This window comes from Castor canadensis, chromosome 18 (assembly GCF_047511655.1).
Source record: "Castor canadensis chromosome 18, mCasCan1.hap1v2, whole genome shotgun sequence".
NCBI lineage: Eukaryota > Metazoa > Chordata > Mammalia > Rodentia > Castoridae > Castor > Castor canadensis.
This window is the reverse complement of record NC_133403.1, coordinates 130,105-149,531: the sequence shown is the minus strand read 5'-3', so window position 1 is coordinate 149,531 and position 19,427 is coordinate 130,105. Positions and strand designations below refer to the sequence as shown.

The 19,427-nt window shown below is 54.2% G+C and overlaps 1 protein-coding gene across 2 annotated transcripts in view; it reads right to left on the bottom strand.

Moving 5' to 3' along the window:
- Positions 1 to 19,427, bottom strand: part of Sgsm1 (small G protein signaling modulator 1) — a 73,376-nt gene that overhangs the window by 13,703 nt on the left and 40,246 nt on the right. The window contains exons 13-19 of one of the 2 annotated variants that reach the window (XM_074061195.1): positions 16,291 to 16,455; positions 14,509 to 14,647; positions 13,324 to 13,388; positions 11,217 to 11,362; positions 7,484 to 7,612; positions 1,995 to 2,177; positions 1,065 to 1,133 (exon numbers count right to left, since the gene is read on the bottom strand). In XM_074061195.1, coding sequence (XP_073917296.1) covers positions 1,065 to 1,133; positions 1,995 to 2,177; positions 7,484 to 7,612; positions 11,217 to 11,362; positions 13,324 to 13,388; positions 14,509 to 14,647; positions 16,291 to 16,455 — 896 coding nt within the window. The remainder of the gene's footprint in view (positions 1 to 1,064; positions 1,134 to 1,994; positions 2,178 to 7,483; positions 7,613 to 11,216; positions 11,363 to 13,323; positions 13,389 to 14,508; positions 14,648 to 16,290; positions 16,456 to 19,427) is intronic. The other variant, XM_074061196.1, reaches the window with a different exon arrangement.

Genomic DNA, 19,427 nt, shown 5'->3' with positions numbered 1-19,427 from the left:
CAACCCCAATTCTGCACGGATATTGACATTTCCTCCCCTACAGGACATTTTTGGATTTGCATTTTTCTTTAACAGTAAGCGAGATCATGTGACATTATCAAAGCCATCTTTGTTTCTGTGTGCTGAGGCCCCCAGAGGCTCTGGAGGGCCACTGGGGACAATGGCCATGGTCATGAATAGGAGGCAGGGATGGAGGAAGCCTCTGCTGGGAATGTGTTCATGGATCTCCCAGGGGACGCACGTGGTCATGGGGTCTGCGTGTGGCCATGGGGTCTGCGTGTGTGTGTTTATGGCTCTCCCAGGGCACATGGTCATGGGGTCCCTGTGTGTTTATGGATCTCACAGGGGATGTGGTCATGGGGTCCATGGTCCACGTGGCCGGGCGACCACGGATAAGGCGTCACCCTGCTGACCACACAGACGTGTCCTTGTCACTGTATTCCCACAGCACTTACGTTGCATTAGGGGCTGTGAGTCATCAGATGACTTAAAGTATAGGGAGGCCGTGGGCTTGTTCTGTGCAGACACTGCGCCATTTTACAGAAAGGACATTAGTCCCTGGACCTTGGTATCCATGGAAGCACTCCGCTGTGGATACCAAGGGAGGCCCTGCTGTACTTGCGGTCTAAAGTCCATCTTTAACGCTAGTGAGAAGCGAAAGCCCATAAACCAAAGAGTGACCAGCAGGTGATGGACATCCAATCCCAGGATAGGATTGGGGGCGGGGCCTGGGCAGGAGGCGGGGCGTGGGTCAGAGTGGGCATTGGCAGAAGGGGCGGGGGCTTGGGAGGGGCCGGGGGATGTCAATGGGCGGGGTCTGGGCATAGGGAGGAGGGGTGGGGCCACTGGGGGGGCGGTGATGGGGCGGGGCAGGGGAGAGGAGCCGTGGCAGTGGGTGGGGCATTGCAGGAGGGGGCGTGATAGTGGGCGGGACTCAGGCATGGGAAGGGTGTGTGTGGCTTGGGAGGAGGGGCGTGCGGCAGTGGGCGGGGCATGGGAAGAGGCGTGGCAAGTGCGGAGGGCGTGACAGGGGGCGTGGCGGGGGCGTGGCCTCCCGACCTCACCTGCGTGCTGCTGCTGGAGTCGCTCTGCAGGCGGAGGTTCTGGCGGCCGGAGCTGCAGCTCTGCGAAGACTATGGAGAGATGGTAGCAGGGTGGGGGTGAGGCTGGGCTTTCGGCCATGGAGGCTGCGTCCAGCCCTGTCCTCCTGGGGCGTCCCCACCCGGGGCTTCAGCCTCTGAGCTGTGCAGCAGAGAGGGACCTCTCCTGCTTCCCAGAACCTCTTCTTCTGGGGTCCCTGCCTGCCCCCCATAACTGCTCTGTAGGATCTAGTCCTCGTGGCTACCATTGCTGCTCGTGTGAGTGTGGCTAGTTTTCCTCGCCCTGTGACCCCTCCGTCTCTCCCACTCTGCAGCCAATGACATCAGCAGCCTTGGCCAAGCAGTGTGCACAGAGAGGTCAGCACACTGGGGGTGACTGGCCACTGACAGCTGGCACCACAGTGACCCGCGTCCCGTCCAGCTTGGAGCAGGGCCTCCTGCTGATCCCTAGGCCCAGTAGCAAAGCCACCAGCATGTGTTGCTGTAGGAAGTCCCTGGCTTCAGGGACAGCTGTTATGTGGCACTATTATGGTGACTGATGCGCCATGCGAGCTCCAGCTCTGAGCTGTTCAGCTGGAGGTTTTGTGAGGACAGACGTCTTGCTGGACCACTGGGATGCTCTGGGCATTCCCAATGATGCTGGCACAGGACACTCAACAAGCATTCATTGACTTACTGGAGCAGGAGACCCCAGAGCTGGGAGAACCCAGAGTGAGTGCTGGTATCCAAACCCAGATCTAATTCCCAAGTCACCCCCTCCCCACACACAAAGAAAAGCAGCAGCTAAGACTGAGATGGTCCCACAGCCCTGCACACCCAGCTTTCCTGCTTAGAACAGCTGCTGAATGGGTCCTGGCCTTCCCCACCCTTGCCCCCGCCTGCCAGCTGCCTCACCTCGTTGCTGATGGTGGAGTCCCTGTGCACCATCCGGTGCAGGTGGCCGTCCAAGCTGGCCCCCGATGAGCACTTGGCCAAGGCAGCTGCGTGGGACTCCCGCTCCCGTTGCCGCACGATGGCCTCGCAGCCCAGCCACTCGGACATAGTCTGTGTGTAGCAGGCATGGGTCTGCTCGTCCACCTGCCAGGGCACATGTGAGGTCACCTGACGTGCTGGGCCCTGAGCAGAGCCAGCCTGACCTGGAAGGGAATGGCTTGACCCACCTAACCGCCATGCAGGTACCACACACCAGATGTCAACTAAGCACCTATTATGTGACACCTGGCACTCGGAGCACACGTGAGCAGGCCTCTGTCCTCCTTCTCTCCCTCCCTCTCTCCTTTCTCTTTCCCTCTCTCATTTCTCCCTGCCTTCTTTCCTTTCTCTCTCCCCCTTTCTTCCTTCTTCCTGTCTCCCTTCCCCTCTGGTCTTCTCTTCATCCCTCCATCCCTCCTCCTTCTCTTCCCTTTCCCTCCACCTCCTCCCCCATTCCTCTGTCTCCCCCTCCCTCCCTCACACATCCAACTACCTGTTGAGCCCCTACTTGTGCCATAGTCTCCAAGGCTCTAAAAATACCAGCATGAGAAGACCACTTCTTTCCTTTTCCTTCTTGACTTCCTCATTCATTCATCCACCCATTCATTTAACTTGATAATCACCCACTGTATACAAGGCACCAAGATGGGCATATGGAATATGAGCAAGATTCTGATATCCATTCATCCTTCCACTCATCCATCCACCTGTCATCCATCCATTCACCCACCCATTCACCCATCATCCATCCATCCATCCATCCATCCACTCATCCACTCACCCATGACCCATCCATCCACTCATCTATCCATCCATCCACTCATCTATCCATCCATTCACCCACCCATTCACCCATCATCCATCCATCCACCCATCCATCCACCCATCCACCCATCCATCCATCCACCCATCCATCCATCCACCATCCATCCACCCATCTCTCCATCCATCCATCCATCCATCCACCCATCCCTCCATCCATCCATCCATGATCTATCCATCCATCCATCCCTCCATCCATCCCTGCATCCACTCACTCAACTCATTGACTGACAGCATCCTGTGTGTGCATCATGGGCCCAGGAGCTGAAGCTACGAAGAAAAATAAAACGAACATGCTGCCTTTCCTTCCTGGCAGAAGGGCCTGGGATTTCAAGCTGTTTCCTTGCAGGTACTGAAGACAGGTGAGAGCTTTCATTGTTCCCAGTCGTGCAGCCCAGCTGACTGAGCTTCTGCACCTGCCAGATACCTTGGCACCAACAGGACAGACAGCTGATCTGAGGGATGCAGAGGCAGGAGCAGGAGAAGGGAGTGCAGGGGATCTGTCCTCTCCTGGGCCACTCAGACAGGGTCAAGAGCCTGACCTCCCCAAGGCTTCACCTCCCAATCCCCCCACCATCCTAGGCCAAGCTTCCACCACCCCTCACCTGGAGGAGCTTGGCAGCCTCCTCCCAGGTCTCTGCTTGCCCCACCCTGGTCCCTTCTGTTCAGGTCCCACTGTGCAGCCTCTGCCCTTGGTTCCTGTCCAGCTCCCCAGCCATTATGTTACAGCTGTTCATGACCACACCGTTTCTGCATCTCCCACACAAACACATGGGCCACATGCCACATCGTGCTGGCCCCTGAGCCCCTCCTCACCCTCTGCCTCCAAAACAAAGCCCCACCAGCTCCTCTCAGGTCTCCTCTGAGCGGCCTCCCCCCAGCCTGGCTTAGATGCCCTGCTGCTCTTCAGCCTTGGAGTGGCCTTGGGGTACCACTGCAAGAGTCCACCTAGTGCATCTCTGGGTCCCCAGACCCTCAGATTCCTGTTACTGTGGCCACCAGGCATGGGGCAAAGTGTCAGTCACCTCCTGGGGGCTCACAATAAGAGACCACAGGAAGTGACATTATAGGGAGAGGGGTCATTGGTTCTTCTATGCGGCTAGCACCTCCTGCATCCCCACGTTGATAGCACCAGTCACAGTAGCCAGAATAAGGAATCAGCCCATCAGTGGATGAACGGGCAAAGAAAATGTGGTGTATTTGCACAATGGAGTATTATTCAGCCACAAAAAAGAATGAAATTATGTCCTTTGCAGGAAAATGGAACTGGCGATCAAAGTGTTGAGCAAAAGAAGCCAGAATGACAAATACCATGTGTTTTCTCTCACTTGTGGTATCTACTCCCTAAAATGAGTGGCGGGATGTTTGAGGGGTGAAGGGAGGGGGCTTGGGGGTGACCATGCTAGAAGTATGTTAGATATGAAAAGGTGACATTGCTTTCTAAGGGGGGAGGGGAAGAGGGGGAATGAAATGGGTGAATTTGGTCAGAGTACGTGGTATTCCTATCGCAAGATCACCACGAAACCCCTTTGTACAACTAATAAGTGCAAGCAGAGGATGGAAAAGCTCTTTTTACCCAACGCATACCAATTCACACATTTATGGGTTACAGGCAGCCATAGACTGGACACAGCGTGGGGACTGTGTGGAGTACAGTGTCCTTCTCCTCACACGTTTGCCCCGTCTCTCCTGCTGTTTTGAGAGTCTCACGACGCCCAGAGCCCAGGTCGGCCCGGGACTGTCACGTGCTGGGATTACACGTGTGCACCACCATGCCCAGCAGCTCCTGTCACTTCTGTGTCACTTCCAGCCCTCTCGTACTTCTCTATTTGATCAGGGCTGGGCTTCGGCATCAAGTGGGAACCGAGTGACATCAGTCAGTCATATTCTATTCGTCTCTAAGTTAGCAGCTTCTGTTTATAGCAAGTCACACTGGCTCCCTATCCATGCAGGGATACACAATGTCTTCCAAAATAAGCTATATGAGTTTTAAGTGGATCAGTTTCTGTAAGAAAAATGTCAAGGCAAGAATAGTGGCAGGCGACATACAGATAGGAAGAAAAAGTGCCAGCAGATTTAAAAAAACTAATATGAACAAAATCACACAAACTACCTAGTTGGTGAATTTTGTACTGATTATATGTTGAAATGGTAACTTGTTATATACACTGGGCTTGGAAATGTACTATTATAACCAATTTCCCCATGACGGAACATCACACATGCATGTGCTCACGCTTGAATGCATGCACACAGTGAAACACGCACAGTCCCGAATGCACACGTGAGCACACGCGAGCACACACCACACACCACGCATGCACGAGCACACACGTGCACACTGCACGAGCCGATGCAGCATCTGGTGACAGCCCAGGGAGGCCTGGCCCTGGTCGTCCCACAGAGCCCGAGCCTTGGTTTTGTGAACACACTGTTGCTGTGTGAGGTGTCACCAGTGACGGGCTGGGTGATGGGCACCCAGGACCTCTGCAGTATTTCTGCAACTTCCGGTGACTTACAGTTATTTTAAAATATGAATTGCACGCTGTTTTCTGCAGTGCTGGGGATCGAACCTAGGCCCTGCACACACCAGGCAAGTGCTCCACCACTGAGCCGCACCCCAATCCTCTCTTTTTATGTTTTGAATTTGGCTGTTAAAGCATTTCTCCATCACGTGTGCGCTGCTGTCATCCAGACGGCATCAGGTGGACGAACACATGGATCAATGGCCAGAACAGAAACCCAGAAGCAGACACAGGCCCTGTGTGCAATGCAAACCCTTAACACGTGCAACTGTAGCAGCTGGATGCCCAGGGCCACAGATAACCCCCAGCCCACGATGCCTGCGTGGAAATGAGCTCAAAGTGGGTAAGAGAGACGTGAAGGTGATACGCACACCCAGAAAACCTCTACAAAGAACATAGGAGATCTTGAGGGCCTGCCGCTAGGCAGAGAGTCAGACTTGACCCCAAAAGTGTAACTGATGAAAGACCAATCTATAAATTGACTTCATCAAACTAAAAAATGTGTCTCACAAAAGACAGAGTAAGATGAACAGGCGAGTCCAGACTGGGAGGGAGTCGTCACCGACCACTCATGTGACAAAGGTCTGTTCCGTGAGCACAGAGAGACCTCACGCTCAACTCAAACCAAACAGGCCGGCCAGGCGTGTGGTCACCCCTGTAATCCCAGAACTCAGGAGGCTGAGCAGGCGGATGGAGGGTTGGGGGCCAGCCTGGGACATATAGACCCTCTCTCAAAACACCAGTTCCCCCAAAGCAGTCTGCTCAGACAGTGGACAGAGGTGACCAGAGAAGACCTGCAATGGCCGAAAAGCATGCGGAGAGCAGTTCCACTGCGCCAGCCTCTGGAGAGCGTGAGGTAACCACAGTGAGATGTCACCGCACTCCTGACAGTGAAGACACCAGGTGCTGGAAAGGACCCAGGTGTGGATCTCTATTCAGTGCCGGGGGATACAGAATGGTCCATCCGTGCAAAAAAAGTCACCATTCCCAATAAAAGTAAGCACGCAAGCACCTCGTGACCTGGAAATGGCACTATTACGCATTTATCCCAGAGAAACGACAAAAACCTGCAAGTAGGGCTGGGCGAGGCGGCTCATGCCTATAATCCCAGCTTCCTGGGAGGTGGAGATCGAGAGGATCATACTTTGAGTTGAGTCCGGTTCAAAAGAAAGCAAGACCCCATCTCAATCAACAAACTGGGTGTACTGGCACACTCTGGTGCTCCCAACTACATAGGAGGCCTAAGTAGGAGGATGACAGTCTGAGGCCAGCCCCAGGCAAAAACAAGAGAACTTGTCTGAAAAATAACTAAAGCAGACAGGGCAGAGGGTGTGCCTCAAGTATGCCTGTCTAGCAAGTGCAAGCCCTGAGTTCAAATCCCAGTACTGGCGCCCAAAAAATCCCAAACCAAAAACCCACCTGCACTTCAATATCCATTGAAGCTTTATTGTACAGTTGAAAAAAATAATGAAAAAAAAAAAGAGCCACCTTCCAACTGTGGAATATCCACACCAGGGAGTACTACACAGGCATAAAAAGGAGTCCACTGTGCGCAAACTGAGACAAATGTGTGAGTGAGACAAGGTGATAACTGAAGGTTGCATGTTGTGACATTCGGCAGGAAACGGCGAGAGGCTAGCCAGGAGTCAGGGGTGGGCGAGGGAGGGAGACGGGGTGGCTATGAATGTACAAACCAGGCCAGCAGAGCTCAGAGAAGTTCAATGTTGGTGGCCACGTGAACACAGATCTCACGTGAGGATGCGGAAGAGAGCGAGTACACGCACACGAGTAAACGGGCGCACGTGAGGTGGGGACCCCAGAAAGGCAGCAGGGCTGCGTCTGTCAACTGTGGGCTGCTAGTCACCTTCATCACTGTTCCCCAGATGGGGACACAGCATGCCTTCGACTGCACATGAACCTATAATGACCTCAAATACGATTCCACAAGTCTTGGGCTGTGTCCACACTGCCCTCGAGGTTCCTGTGTCCCCACATCTCCCCCACCTAGCTCCAACATGGGGTCAAGGCTCCCAGAGACCCCGGAGGCTGCTCACGGTGACTGACCTCCTTCCTCTCAGCCTCCGTCATCCCAAAGTGGTAGTGGCCCAGGAGGAAGGGCCACACGGCCTTGCGGATCTCGGGTTGGACGCCCCCATAGTACACCAGCCGCAGCAGCTCCTGTTCCTCGTAGCTCTGTAGTGGGCGGGGAGGGGGGTGGACAGGGTTTGGTCAGCAGAGTGCCGGGGCAGCTTGTGACCCCCGTCCTGCTGTGGGCAGCCCGCAGAGGTTCTGGGGTGAATGAGCAAATGCAGCTGTTTACATCTGGAGCATCACAAAGGCCCACGAGCTATAACCCTCGTGGTGGGACCTTTAAGACTGGTGGGCAGTCTTAGGGCATTGGGGGTGTGTCCTTAAAGGGACTCAGCCCCTTATCCTCCTCTGTCTGTCACCCTGGACCCAACAGGGTGAATGGGCCTCATCCACCATGTGCTCCCACCAGGATGGGCTGTGTCCAAAGCAATCAGGTATCATACAGACAGCTTTGCCAATGCTGTGCAGAAGTCAGGAAATTATTGTGGGTGAGGCTGCAAATTCTTCATTACAACTCTACTTCCAGGTTGGGCCTGGTGGTGTGATTCTGTAATCCCGCCCTGGGGAGCTGAGGAAGGAGGACCCTAGTTTGAGGCCGGCCTGGGCTGCACAGTGACACCCTGCCTCCTCTCCTGGAGCCCACTGGACTCCACCCCCAGCATCCTTGGCAGCTAGAAGCTGCCATGTGACTGTCTGGCCAATGGGGCAAGAGAGGAAGGGAGGTAAGCAGTTTCCAGGGCGGGGGAGGAAGCAGGTGGGTGCCCCCCAATCTACTTCCTGTGCTACTTCCCTAGACAGTGGGGTCACAAAGCTAGGGGAACCTGAGCCTGGGAGGAGAACCCACTCACCACAAATGCCCACCAGGACAGAGAGAGAGAGTGAGAGAGAGAGAGAGAGAGAGAGAGAGAGAGACAGACAGAGAGAATGACAGAGAGACAGAGACAGAGAGAGAGACACACACACACACACAGAGACAGTGAAAGACAGACAGAGACAGAGAGACAGACATACAGAAAGAAAGAGAGACAGACAGAGACAGAGAGAAAGGCAGAGACAGAGATACACTGAGAGACAGCGAGAGCATGACAGAGAGAGACAGAGAGAGACAGAGTGAAAGACAGAGACAGAGTGACAGTGAGACAGAAGGACACAGACAGATAGAAAGACAGAGAGAGGCAGACATACAGACAGAGACAGGGTGAGAGAAAGGCAGAGAGATAGAGACAGAGACAGACATAAAGAGAGACAGACAGACAGACAGAGACAGAGAGAAAGGCAGAGAGACAGAGATAGAGAGACAGAGAGAGAGAGAGAGAAACCCCGTGGCTCAGGCAACTAAAGTGGGGAGTGTTTGTTACCGGGGCTCGGCACCCCATGGAGGGTGAGAAGTTGCCATATGCAGTGTTCGGGGAAAACTATCCGTTTCTGATGGATTCCGTGTTTCACCCCGTTTGCCCCTAGACTGAAACCTCCCAAATTCCGCAGTGCTTGGGGAACTTCCAGAAAACACAGACTCGGGCTCCACTCCCAGGCGTGCTAAGTCAGTAAAGCTGGAGCCCAGCCCAGAAATCTATAAATCTTTAAAATTCCTCAGCAAATGTGCACATGCAGAGACTCTCAGGGCTATGAACTGTGACCTTCAAGAAAGCGAGCTGGATCCTCTCTTTAGATTTCAAACACACATCAATCAGTTTGACTTGTAACGTTCAAAATAAAAATGCTGGTACAGAAAGCTACGTGCTCAGAACGGGGGGTTGCAATATTTGAAATAGTTTTTTTAAGTGAGGGAGAAAGAAGTGTGGTGCTCACACCTGTAATCCCAGCACTTGCGAGGTGGAGGAGGGGGATTGAGAGTTTAAGCCAGCCTGGGCTACATAAGGAGACTGTCTCAAAAATAAAATCTGCATCTCTACATATTCATGGCTATATGCGTTTGTATCTATAGATATCGATATAAAATACGGAGAAGCTATAAACGATGTTATATGTAACACAGAGTTACAGATAGCTGTAAAGATACATCTATATATAAATCCATGAAGGATATCTACATAAGATTATAGATAAGCAGGCCAGGTGCAGTGGCTCACACCTGTAATCCCAGCTACTTGGGACATAGAGATTGGGAGGATCACGGTTTGAAACCAGCCTGGGCAAAGAAGTGAGTGAGACCTCATTTCAACAAACAAGCCAGGCATGGAGATGTTTGCCTGTAATCCTAGCTAAGCAGGAGGCACAGGTAGGAGGATTCAGTTCAGGCCAGTCAGGGCACGAATGCAGGACTCTGTGCAAAAATGGCTGGGGGTGTGGGTCAGGAGGAGAGCACCTGCCTAGCCAGGTGGTCAAGGGTTTAAACTCCAGAACCACTAAAAAAAGTTATATGCCTTATTTGTCATTTTTTGGGTTGCTATGCTAAATTGGCATTACTCCTGAAATGTAAAAAACAATTATTTTTGGCCAAAAGAACAACCAGCCTTCTGTTAGTCTAGGTTTGGGACCCGATTTGTTTTACTCACAGAGTCCCCTGTTACCCTGAGGGTGCACGACACAGCTCCTTTATGGGGTGTGGAGCCGCCGGCCTCTGTCCCCCACCCCCCACCCGGCTGCCCAGCAGCTGGTGGTAGAGACGCCTGGCAGGGGCCTCCACGTCCACCGTGATGGGCACACAGCCCTTCTGCAAGCCCACCCTTGCGCAGGTAAGCCAGGGCTTCCCAAAGTGGTTTCCACCTCCCCCGGGCCTCGGGGCCACTTTCCCAACAAAGGAAAGGGTGTTGCTTGTATTTTACTCGGGCAATGATGACCCCAGGTGAACCGTGGAGTGCTGGACCCTCAGGCCCCAAGATGGAGAAAGAGTTCTGGGCAGGTGTGCAAGGTCCTCTTTGCTTTTATTTCCTTGGTGATGTTGGGGTTTGAACTTAGGGTCTTGCATTTGCTAGGCCGGCATCCACCACCCGAGCCACAGCCCAAGCACCTTGTGCCTTTTTCTTTCTCAGACATGGTCTCGAGCTTTTGCCCAGGGCTGACCTCAGACCGTGTGCCTTCTGAGTAGCTGGGATTACAGACGTGCACACCACACCCAGCCCCGAATGGCCCTCCAGCTCCTCCTTTGAGCTTAGCAAATCTCATCAGTTTCAACTGGATTCTGAACTTGAGCCCAAGTCTCAGCAGCCAGTGTAGGGTCGAGCATACAACCGGTGCCTAATGATGAATGCCTAACCACAGATCCATTCTTTACCACTTCCAGGGGAGCACGCCGGCCGGGTATCCCTAGGCAAGAAGTGTTTCAGGCTTCAGATTTTCTTGGATTTTGGAATATTTGCAGACATATAACCAGCTATCTAACACGAAACCCATGACACACTGCCTGAGCTCATGTCATAGGGTGTTTTTAGGGCACATGCATTTTGACTGACCCTGTCACGTGAGGTCAGGTGTGGGATTTTCCACTGGTTTCCCGTCCGTGCTCAGGACATTTTGGATTCTGGGGCATTTTGAGTCTTAGGTTAGTCACGTTCAACCCCCTGACCCTCCACCCTAAGGGCCCACACGAGCTGCGGGTCTGGGGAGCCTCAGGACTTCCTGGGAAGAGAGGGTCAAGGTGTCCAGGTGCACACGGAGCCCAGGCATGGCGACTTGGTCCCCACAGCAGGGTTTATCTCCGTGACAAGACAGCGTCCCTCTAAGACAGCCCGCCTGGCTCACTTACTGTGCTGTCCTGGAGGTACCGCTCCCAGATCCCGGCCGTCAGCCCCCGGCCAGCGTCACAGGGCACGTCTGGAGACACAGCCATGGCATTGACCAGCGCGGACAGGTGGGTCCTCACCGTGGACAGGTGTCGGCAGTAGGCCAGCCCTGGGGGGGCACAAGCACCAGGATCCTCCTGACACCCTCGCCTGTCTCCTGGGGCCTCCACAGCTCTGTCCCTCTCGTCTCCCTGAACCCCATGAGCAGCGAATTCTTGTCACCCCTTTTCCAGACAAGGAAAGCGAGGGTAGGAGTGGCGATGTCACTTTGCTGGCTTGGCTGCTGAACCTAGGGGAGTCTGTCACCTTTGTCTGCCTCAGTCGGGGGTCACCTCCCTCTTCTGCTGGAAGCCAGGGAAGGAAGGGCCAGGGACCCCGGGCTGGGCTCACTGTGCTTTGATCCATGAAGAGAGAGAACGAGAGAACGAGGACTCCCGGCCCCACAGGCTGGAGGATGAGGACGTCATCCTCCAGCAAGTCAGGCCTGGAAGATGCTAGGCACTGCTTTGTTTTCTGAAATGGCCTGGCCCCACTAAAAGATGTCCACAGCATGCCACCCCTCACCAGCTCCACCCTGGGCACCTGGACGGTGCTGGCCCAGTGACCGAGTCAAGGTGGGCAACTGCTGGCTGTGTCCCTTCCTCCTGGCCGTCTCACCCTCAGTCCCCAGAGAGGACCTGAGCAGCGGGAGCCTGAGTACTTGCCCTTCCCAACAGTGGGGTAAACGGTCACAAGGCGACCCCAGGAGAGATGCCCACCCTCCTGAACCCCATATGCAGTGAATTCTTGTCACCCCCTCTCCCAGGCAAGGGATGGAGGGCAGGAATGCAGGATGTCACTTTGCTTCTCTAACCTGGCACACACCACCTGCCAGGGGCTGCTGGCTGGCTTGACTCAGATCATTGATTCCCTACCATACTCCTATGAAGCCATACTGCCTTTGCCTCCATGGTTTAGAGGGGGAAACTAAGGCAAGGCTGCTTACATCTTTTGCCTGGGTTGCCTTTCTAGGAAGTGTGGAGATGGGATTTGGACCCAGGACTCTGAGCTCTCAACCATCATCAGGGATGTCACATGTCACCATCTGATGACATCGTTCCAGGCCCATCCCCACCACACTCCTTCCTCAGGGAGATCGTCCGTTAGGCTCAGGACACACTTGCCCAAGGGCAGCTGGGATCGCGCAGGAGAACCACACCTTTATCTGAGCGGCGCTCACACTGTCCCAACCTCTCCAGTCCCGTGTGAGAGGGTGGCACGGATATTACACAGGCCCAGCCAGGTCTTATGAGACTCGTCTAGTCTAGGGCCAGTCATGGTGGTGCATGACTGTAATCCCAGCTACAAGGGAGGCTTCAGTAGGAAGATCTCAGTCCAGGCCCACTGGGCAAAAAACCTGAGCCCCTATCCCAAAATAACTAAAACAAAAAGATCTGGAATGTGGCTAGAGTGGTAGAGCTCTTGCCTAGAAAGTACAAAGCCCTGGGTTCAAACCCCAGAACCGCCTTCTAGAATCCCTGAAAACACACCGTTTTTTTCCTCTGGCAGCTCAGCTGTGAAGCTGGGAAAATAAAAGAACCAATCTGACAGAGCGAAAAAGACAGGCTGTGGTCGAGCTGGCCAGGGTTCAAGTCCCAGCCCCTGCCTGTGGGTTGTGTGACCCTGGGATGTCACTCTGTCCTCTGTGCCTTGGTCTCCTTGTTTAAGTGGGAATAATTAAATATGTGCATTGCAAATCGAAATTTCAGGGTCAGGCCATCTGACTGACATTGATTGAGCATCTGTAGCTCAATCAATTCAACCCTGGGTCCCTCCACAGCAATGGTGAACACTGAACCAGATTCCTGCCCCCAGGTGGCCCCAGTGTCACTACCTCTCTCAGGACCCAGGGACAAAATTTCTCCCGTCTGTAGAAGGGGAAACCGAGGCTCAGGGAGGTGGATGTAAGTTCCCTGCCACCAGCTGTCCAGGAAATAGAGCTTGAGTTAGGCCCTCCTGACATCGCTGGCATACAGCAAGCACTCAACAAATGGTCCCAGAGATCACACGGGCAACAAGACCTGTACGCACATCCGTAGAAGGCTCTGGAAAGGATCTGGTACTTCATGTTGTCACACAGCAGCTTCAGAGGAGCCCTGAAGGCAGAGAAAGAGGAGGCACTAGGAGGAGACACACACCCACGGCCTCCCCCAACCGTGGCCTCCTCCACTCGCAGCCCTCTTTGCCCAAGGGCCAGCAGGAGGACCATGGGGAGGGCCACCATGAGTTCTAACTTATGGCACCATCGCCACCTGTTTTTCTTTTTGGAATCACCCATTGCTCTTTGCTCTGTGGACTGGGGTGGAGAGGGATAACCATCCAGTACTGACCCCGGCTACAGTCATAGTGATTGGCTCAGAGATGGTCATGTGACCCAGCCCGGGCCAATGAGAATCAGCCCTGAGATTTTGTTGGCATTCCCAGGAAACACACCCTTCTTTTTTTCCTGTGAGTTTCTAAGCCAGTGGGATATGATGGTGGCTTCTGGAAGCCACCTTCACCATCGTTGGTGGCAGTGGGGGGGGGGGGGCGGTGTGCCTGAGAACAGATCCGTCACACAGGCAGGTACAGCCAATGTGTGAAGACCACAGAGGGATTGCTGCTTTGGCACCTGGATCCATGGGCCAGGTGCCATGCTGGTCACCTGACTTTTCCTTATAAAGTCATGTTTGGTGCCATTTTGTGGAGGAGCTGAGACAGATGTGGTTGTTGTCATATGTCTGGGTTTTTCCTTCCAGGCACATGGTAGGGCTGCATTTCCTGGCCCCTTGAGAGTGGGAACACGGAATTCAGAGTACAAAGGATGTGTAATTCTTCTAGGTGGAGCATTTACTGTTGGGTCAATCCCCTCCATTCCCTCTGACACCGTGACACATGGCTGTCCCACAGCCAGGCCTCTTAGTGAGAGGAAGTGGGGCTCCCAGCTGACCCAGGATGGACACACAGCACCTCACATCAACATTTGCTGTCAGAAGCCACCGAGATGTCGAGACTGTTTGTTACTGCAGCATAGCCGTCCTTATCATGGCTGACGTACGTAAGTAAACTCCAAGGGTAGGACTTCAAGGACAAGAGTTAGCCCTGCACCGACTGACTCCCATGCTCTACTCACTGCAGGGCAAGAAACAGGCTCTGCAACCCTCTGGTCCGCAACCGTTAGTCCACAGTCCTTCGTCCATCTCAGTCCCTCCCACCTGTGGCCCAAGCCCTGCCTACCTCTCGTGGTTGCAGCCATTGGTGGAGCTGCCATCTGCCAAGCCACTCTGTGAGCAGGAGGAGCAGGACGACTTCCTGGGGCTGGGTTGCCATAGCGATGGGAGGTTGCCCACGGAGACATCCATCAGATCCTGGGGAACTGCAGTGTTAGAATAAGGGGCAGAAGAAGAGCCCTGGTCAAGTCTATGTGGGTCCCAGAAACCTCACCCCAATGCAAGCTGCTCCCCTTCCCCAGGCTGGCACAGGTATGGAAAGACACCGAATGTGACAGTAGGAAACACAACCCCAGTCACAGTCTCACTCAGGTTCTGAGCCCACCGGATCCAGTGAAAGCCATCACCAAGATATGGAGCTCCAGCAGATGGCAGAGCTAACGAGGTCCAAAGAAAGAAGAGACCACAGCCAAGAAGACCCCAGGCCCAATCCCAGAGCAGGCGGCCTTGCCTTGCCATGTTGTCATCTACGTGGTCCAGGGGTGGAGGGGACCTTGTGGGTGCTTCTGGGGGAGGATGAAGCAACCAAGTCCCCAGAGACAGACCTCCTGGGGCAAGAGGCCCATGGAGTCTGAGGAGCGAGGAGGGCGGCAGGGATGTCCCCATGCTGAGCTGTGAAGCTGCTTCACCAGGTGAATCCAAACAGACGGGTGGCCCCAAGTCACATGACGACCCATCAGAAGGCCATGTGCCCACCTGAGCCCACACAGTGAGGCAGAGACCTCAAGACTGCATTTTCTATAGGGCTTTGTTACAGCAGCCACACTTGAGAAACCCTGCTTTCCTAACTCCTACCTGTTGTGATCCCAGGACACAAGACTCAGTTTCCCTGATTTTTTGTTTTTTCAGCTTTATGAAAACCACATCTACAAAGCTTCAGGAAAAAAACGCTGGTGTGACATGCATCACAATTCTGTCTCTTGGGCAGTTTTGTTTTGTCTATGACGGAGCTTGGTGAACTTGTTCTGTAAAAGGCCAGGTAGTATTTTAGGCTCAGGGGCCATTTGGCCTCAGTCAGTACACCCAGCTCACATGTACCTGTCCACACACAAAGGAACAGAAAGAAGCAGGAGACCGTCCCAACACCTCATGGTGATGGACGCTGCAGTGAACGTCTTGTCGTTCTCACGTCACAAAACGTTACTCACGTGAGAACATAAAAACTGCTCAGTGCGTGACTGAATGGAGTGGGCTGGATTTGGTCATGGTTGGCCGTGGTTTTCGAGCCTGGCTCTAGGAAGTGAGAGGTGCATGTTTTCCCCAGCTGCCGTGGCCCCTCAAGGACATAGCTTTTACCTTGGACCTTCCGTTGAGCTCCAAGAGGAGAGGGACATGTGCACCTGTCCCCCTTGTCATCACAGCTCAGCAGCTGACAGGGTCACAGTACCCGCTGGACAGAGAAGGAAGCCGACTACAGAATGTGGCTTGTACAGCCACCCAAAATAGTTTCCTTCCCATGCAGACCCACCCAAGCTGGCCAAGAGAGCCAGAGAGCCCCCTAAAATGCTCTAGAAAGACACCCCCAGTTCTTAGCTCGTCTCAGGGAAGGATCGCTTGGTGTAGCCCAGGTATGGCGTGCCTAGATCCTAGCCCTCACACTACAGGCTTCACCAGGGTGTCCCTCACTACTGAGCCCAAACACTCCAGCTGTCTCCTGCAGGGGGGATCCTGGGGGGCATAACAACAGCCATTGTCACCTCCTTCCATCTCTCTTGGACCAAGCTTCAAATGACAACATGGCAGAGATGGCTGGCACCCAGCCCCTGGGGGAGGGGAAACCGGACATTACTGGGGGGCTTCTCCCGTAGGCCTGGCGTGGGGAAGGCAGTATCTTGTCTTGCTCGTGCCCACCGAGTTCCCTTGGCCACCACCAGCACGGAGCGCCCAGCAGGAACCATCGTCCAGGAAGGCCCCACAGAGATGAGGCAGGTGCTGCCCAAGAGGTCGGAGGTGACTTAAGACAAAACAAAAGAACCGGTGAGGTGGGAGGCTGAGGTGCGCAGGGCAGGGAGACGCCAGAACCACGTTTACCTGCCCGGCTTGCAGGCATGTTGTGTTTGATTTGAGGAAGAAAGTGGGTGTTCACAGAGTGCCTACTGTGTGCTGGGTGCTGGACTAGTTTTGTCTTATCAACTGTGGGTACTCTATAAAGCGTGCATTTATTTTCCATTTTGCAGAAATAACAGGCTCAGAATGGCGAGACCTGGCTCCACCCAAGCCTTGGCAGTATGTCCAAAATGTCACCATTTTAACACGTGATCAATATAAAATTATTTGATGAAACATTTTAGATTCTTCTTTGTCCATACAAAGTCTTCAAAGCTGGCTGGTGTTTTGCATTTACAGCATGTATGTTTCTGGTGCTCGGTGGGCACAGAGGGCACAGGGGAGATGAGACACTGAAGGCAGGGCCTCTGTGGCCACTTCTCCCTTCCCCCGCTGAAGTTGTTTTCTTATTATTTGGGATGACCATCTGCAATTTCCTTTTTTTCTGTGAAGGGCGGGTGCTAATATTTTTGTCTGTGCCACAATTACTGACTTTGCTGCTGTGGCCACAGACAGTATACAAATGAACGGCTGTGACCGTGTTCTAATAAAACTTTATTCATAGAATCAGGCAGTGGGCCTGATGTGGCTGATGGCAGGGGCTTGTTGACTGCAGAGAGGACGTCATCCTTGTCACAGGTGAAAACCACGGATGACTGTTTCTTGAACGCTGTGTGATTTGGGCCCCTGAGGACATTAGCCAAGGATGGAGGTCACCATTTCCACATGGGCTGAACCTGGCCTTGAGTATGAAGGTGGTGACACCACAGCCCTGTTTCCACCTGTCAGAGTGGTGGTCAGTGCTCTGAAGCTGGACCACCTGCAGCAAAGCCCAGATGTGTCAAGAATTCGCTGTGTGACCTTGGATTGGTGGCTTGACCTTGCTGTGCCTCCGTTTTCCCCTCTGCCCGAGGCTGTGCTGTGGTGAGGAGAGCACAGAGTACAGGAGGAGCAGACTCTGAGCAAAACCTGGGGCAGGGTGTGACAGTGCTGCAGAGCTGAGGGACACAGTGCTGTCTTTTTCCTCTAAGCCAGTGGCTGTCCATGGGGGGGCAGCTTGGTCCCCTTGGAGGACACTTGCAGGTCTAGATGTTTTTCCTGTTGTCTGCTGGAGGGTGCTGGCACCCCACAGGGCCCAGGACAGTCTCCTCGGACAGCATGGGGTGTGCAGCACGGGGTCAGGAGCCCCATCCTAAGCAACAGACTGAGCTGGTCTCCCTCGGAGGCAGACCAGGATTCAAGTGCAGGTGACTTGGAAGCAAGGCAGAGACGGGGGGACGCAGGACAGGGAAGGAAGGGCTGAGGACAATTGTCACCCTGAGCGAGTTTCCACTCTGGGTAGCATGTTTAACTCCCTGGGGATCTCTGGGGACAGCAGTGCACACACCATCTGCTCCCTGAGGGATGAGGCCTCGGGGTGCTTATATACTGGCCCCTGTCTGTCGTGGTCATGGGCTGAGGGTGGCTCCCAGCGTGGCCTATGATCAGGGAGAAGTGACCTTGGTGGCCAGAGAGACCCCTCAGGTGAAGAGGCACTGAGGCAGGGCGCTGGCAGCTGAACAGCAGGCCCAGGATGGGTGCACAGAGGATGACAGGCCCCCAAATAAGCATCTGTCATCCTGCCTGGCTCCCTTCTCTCCTATGGGACAGTTCTGGTGCCACAGAGAGGCCGGGAGGGCTCGGTGCCCCAAGAATGGGCTGGATCAGACGTGGTCATGACTCTAACATGGGGGACATTCAGGAACTGAGGCTTTACTGTGAACTCGCCAGGAAGGAGCATCCCAGGTGAAAACCCTGGAGACGAAAGCTGACTGCCAAGCTGCCCCAGGCCCAGATCAGATTTGGCTGTGGTGAGAGCCAGGATGTCACAGGGCCCAGCACCACTGTCCTCCCCGGCCACAGGACGCTGCTTATTGCCCAGCACATGGTCACTTAAGCAAAGGGAGGCTCAGGACCTCTGCTGGGATCAAATAAAATGGGCTGAGCAGAAAGAACCTGCACTCAACACTGATGTGTGCGCCAGCCACACGCACGGTCCTGAACTAACACCAGGAGCACTTTCCAAAGGTGAATTCCCTGGGTGCTGATGACACTGCGTGATCGTGACACCCCACCATTCCGACACTCCGCGATCATGACACCCGCAATTGTGACACCGTGCAATCATGACACCCCACGATCTGACACCCCACCATCCCAACACCCTGTGATTATGACACCCTGCAATCATGACACCCCACGATCCTGACACCCTGCATTTGTGACACCCCGTGATCCTGACATCCAGCAACTGTGATACCCTGTGATCGTGACACCCCACGATCCTGACACCCCCACGATCTGACACCCTACCATCCTGACACCCCACGATCCTGACACCCTGCATTTGTGGCACCCCGTGATCCTGACACCCCGCAATTGTGACACCCTGCGATCGTGACACCCCACGATCCTGACACCCCGCAATTGTGACACCCTGCGATCGTGACACCCCACGATCCTGACACCCCCACGATCTGACACCCTACCATCCCGACACCCTGCGGCCGTGACAACTGATCTTCATGGCAAGGTGCCATAGCTGAGCACCTGCTTCAGTCACTACAGAAATTGTTTGGCAGCTGCTGTCATCCACGGACCTGGCTCTGTCCTTTGCTGCTCCCGGTGGCTCCAGTACAAGCCCTTATCCCAGGGCTGTGCACCGATGGCCTTTTCATGTCACTGGGCCTCAATAATCAGAAGTAAGACATTAAGGAGAAGCTTGTGGTGATGGGCACATTCGCACATCCTCTGGCCCACACCTTCTGTCACTTCACAGCAGTCCTGGGAGATGGGCCCCACTTTACAGATGAGAAAATGGAGGGCTGAGGTGTCAAGTGA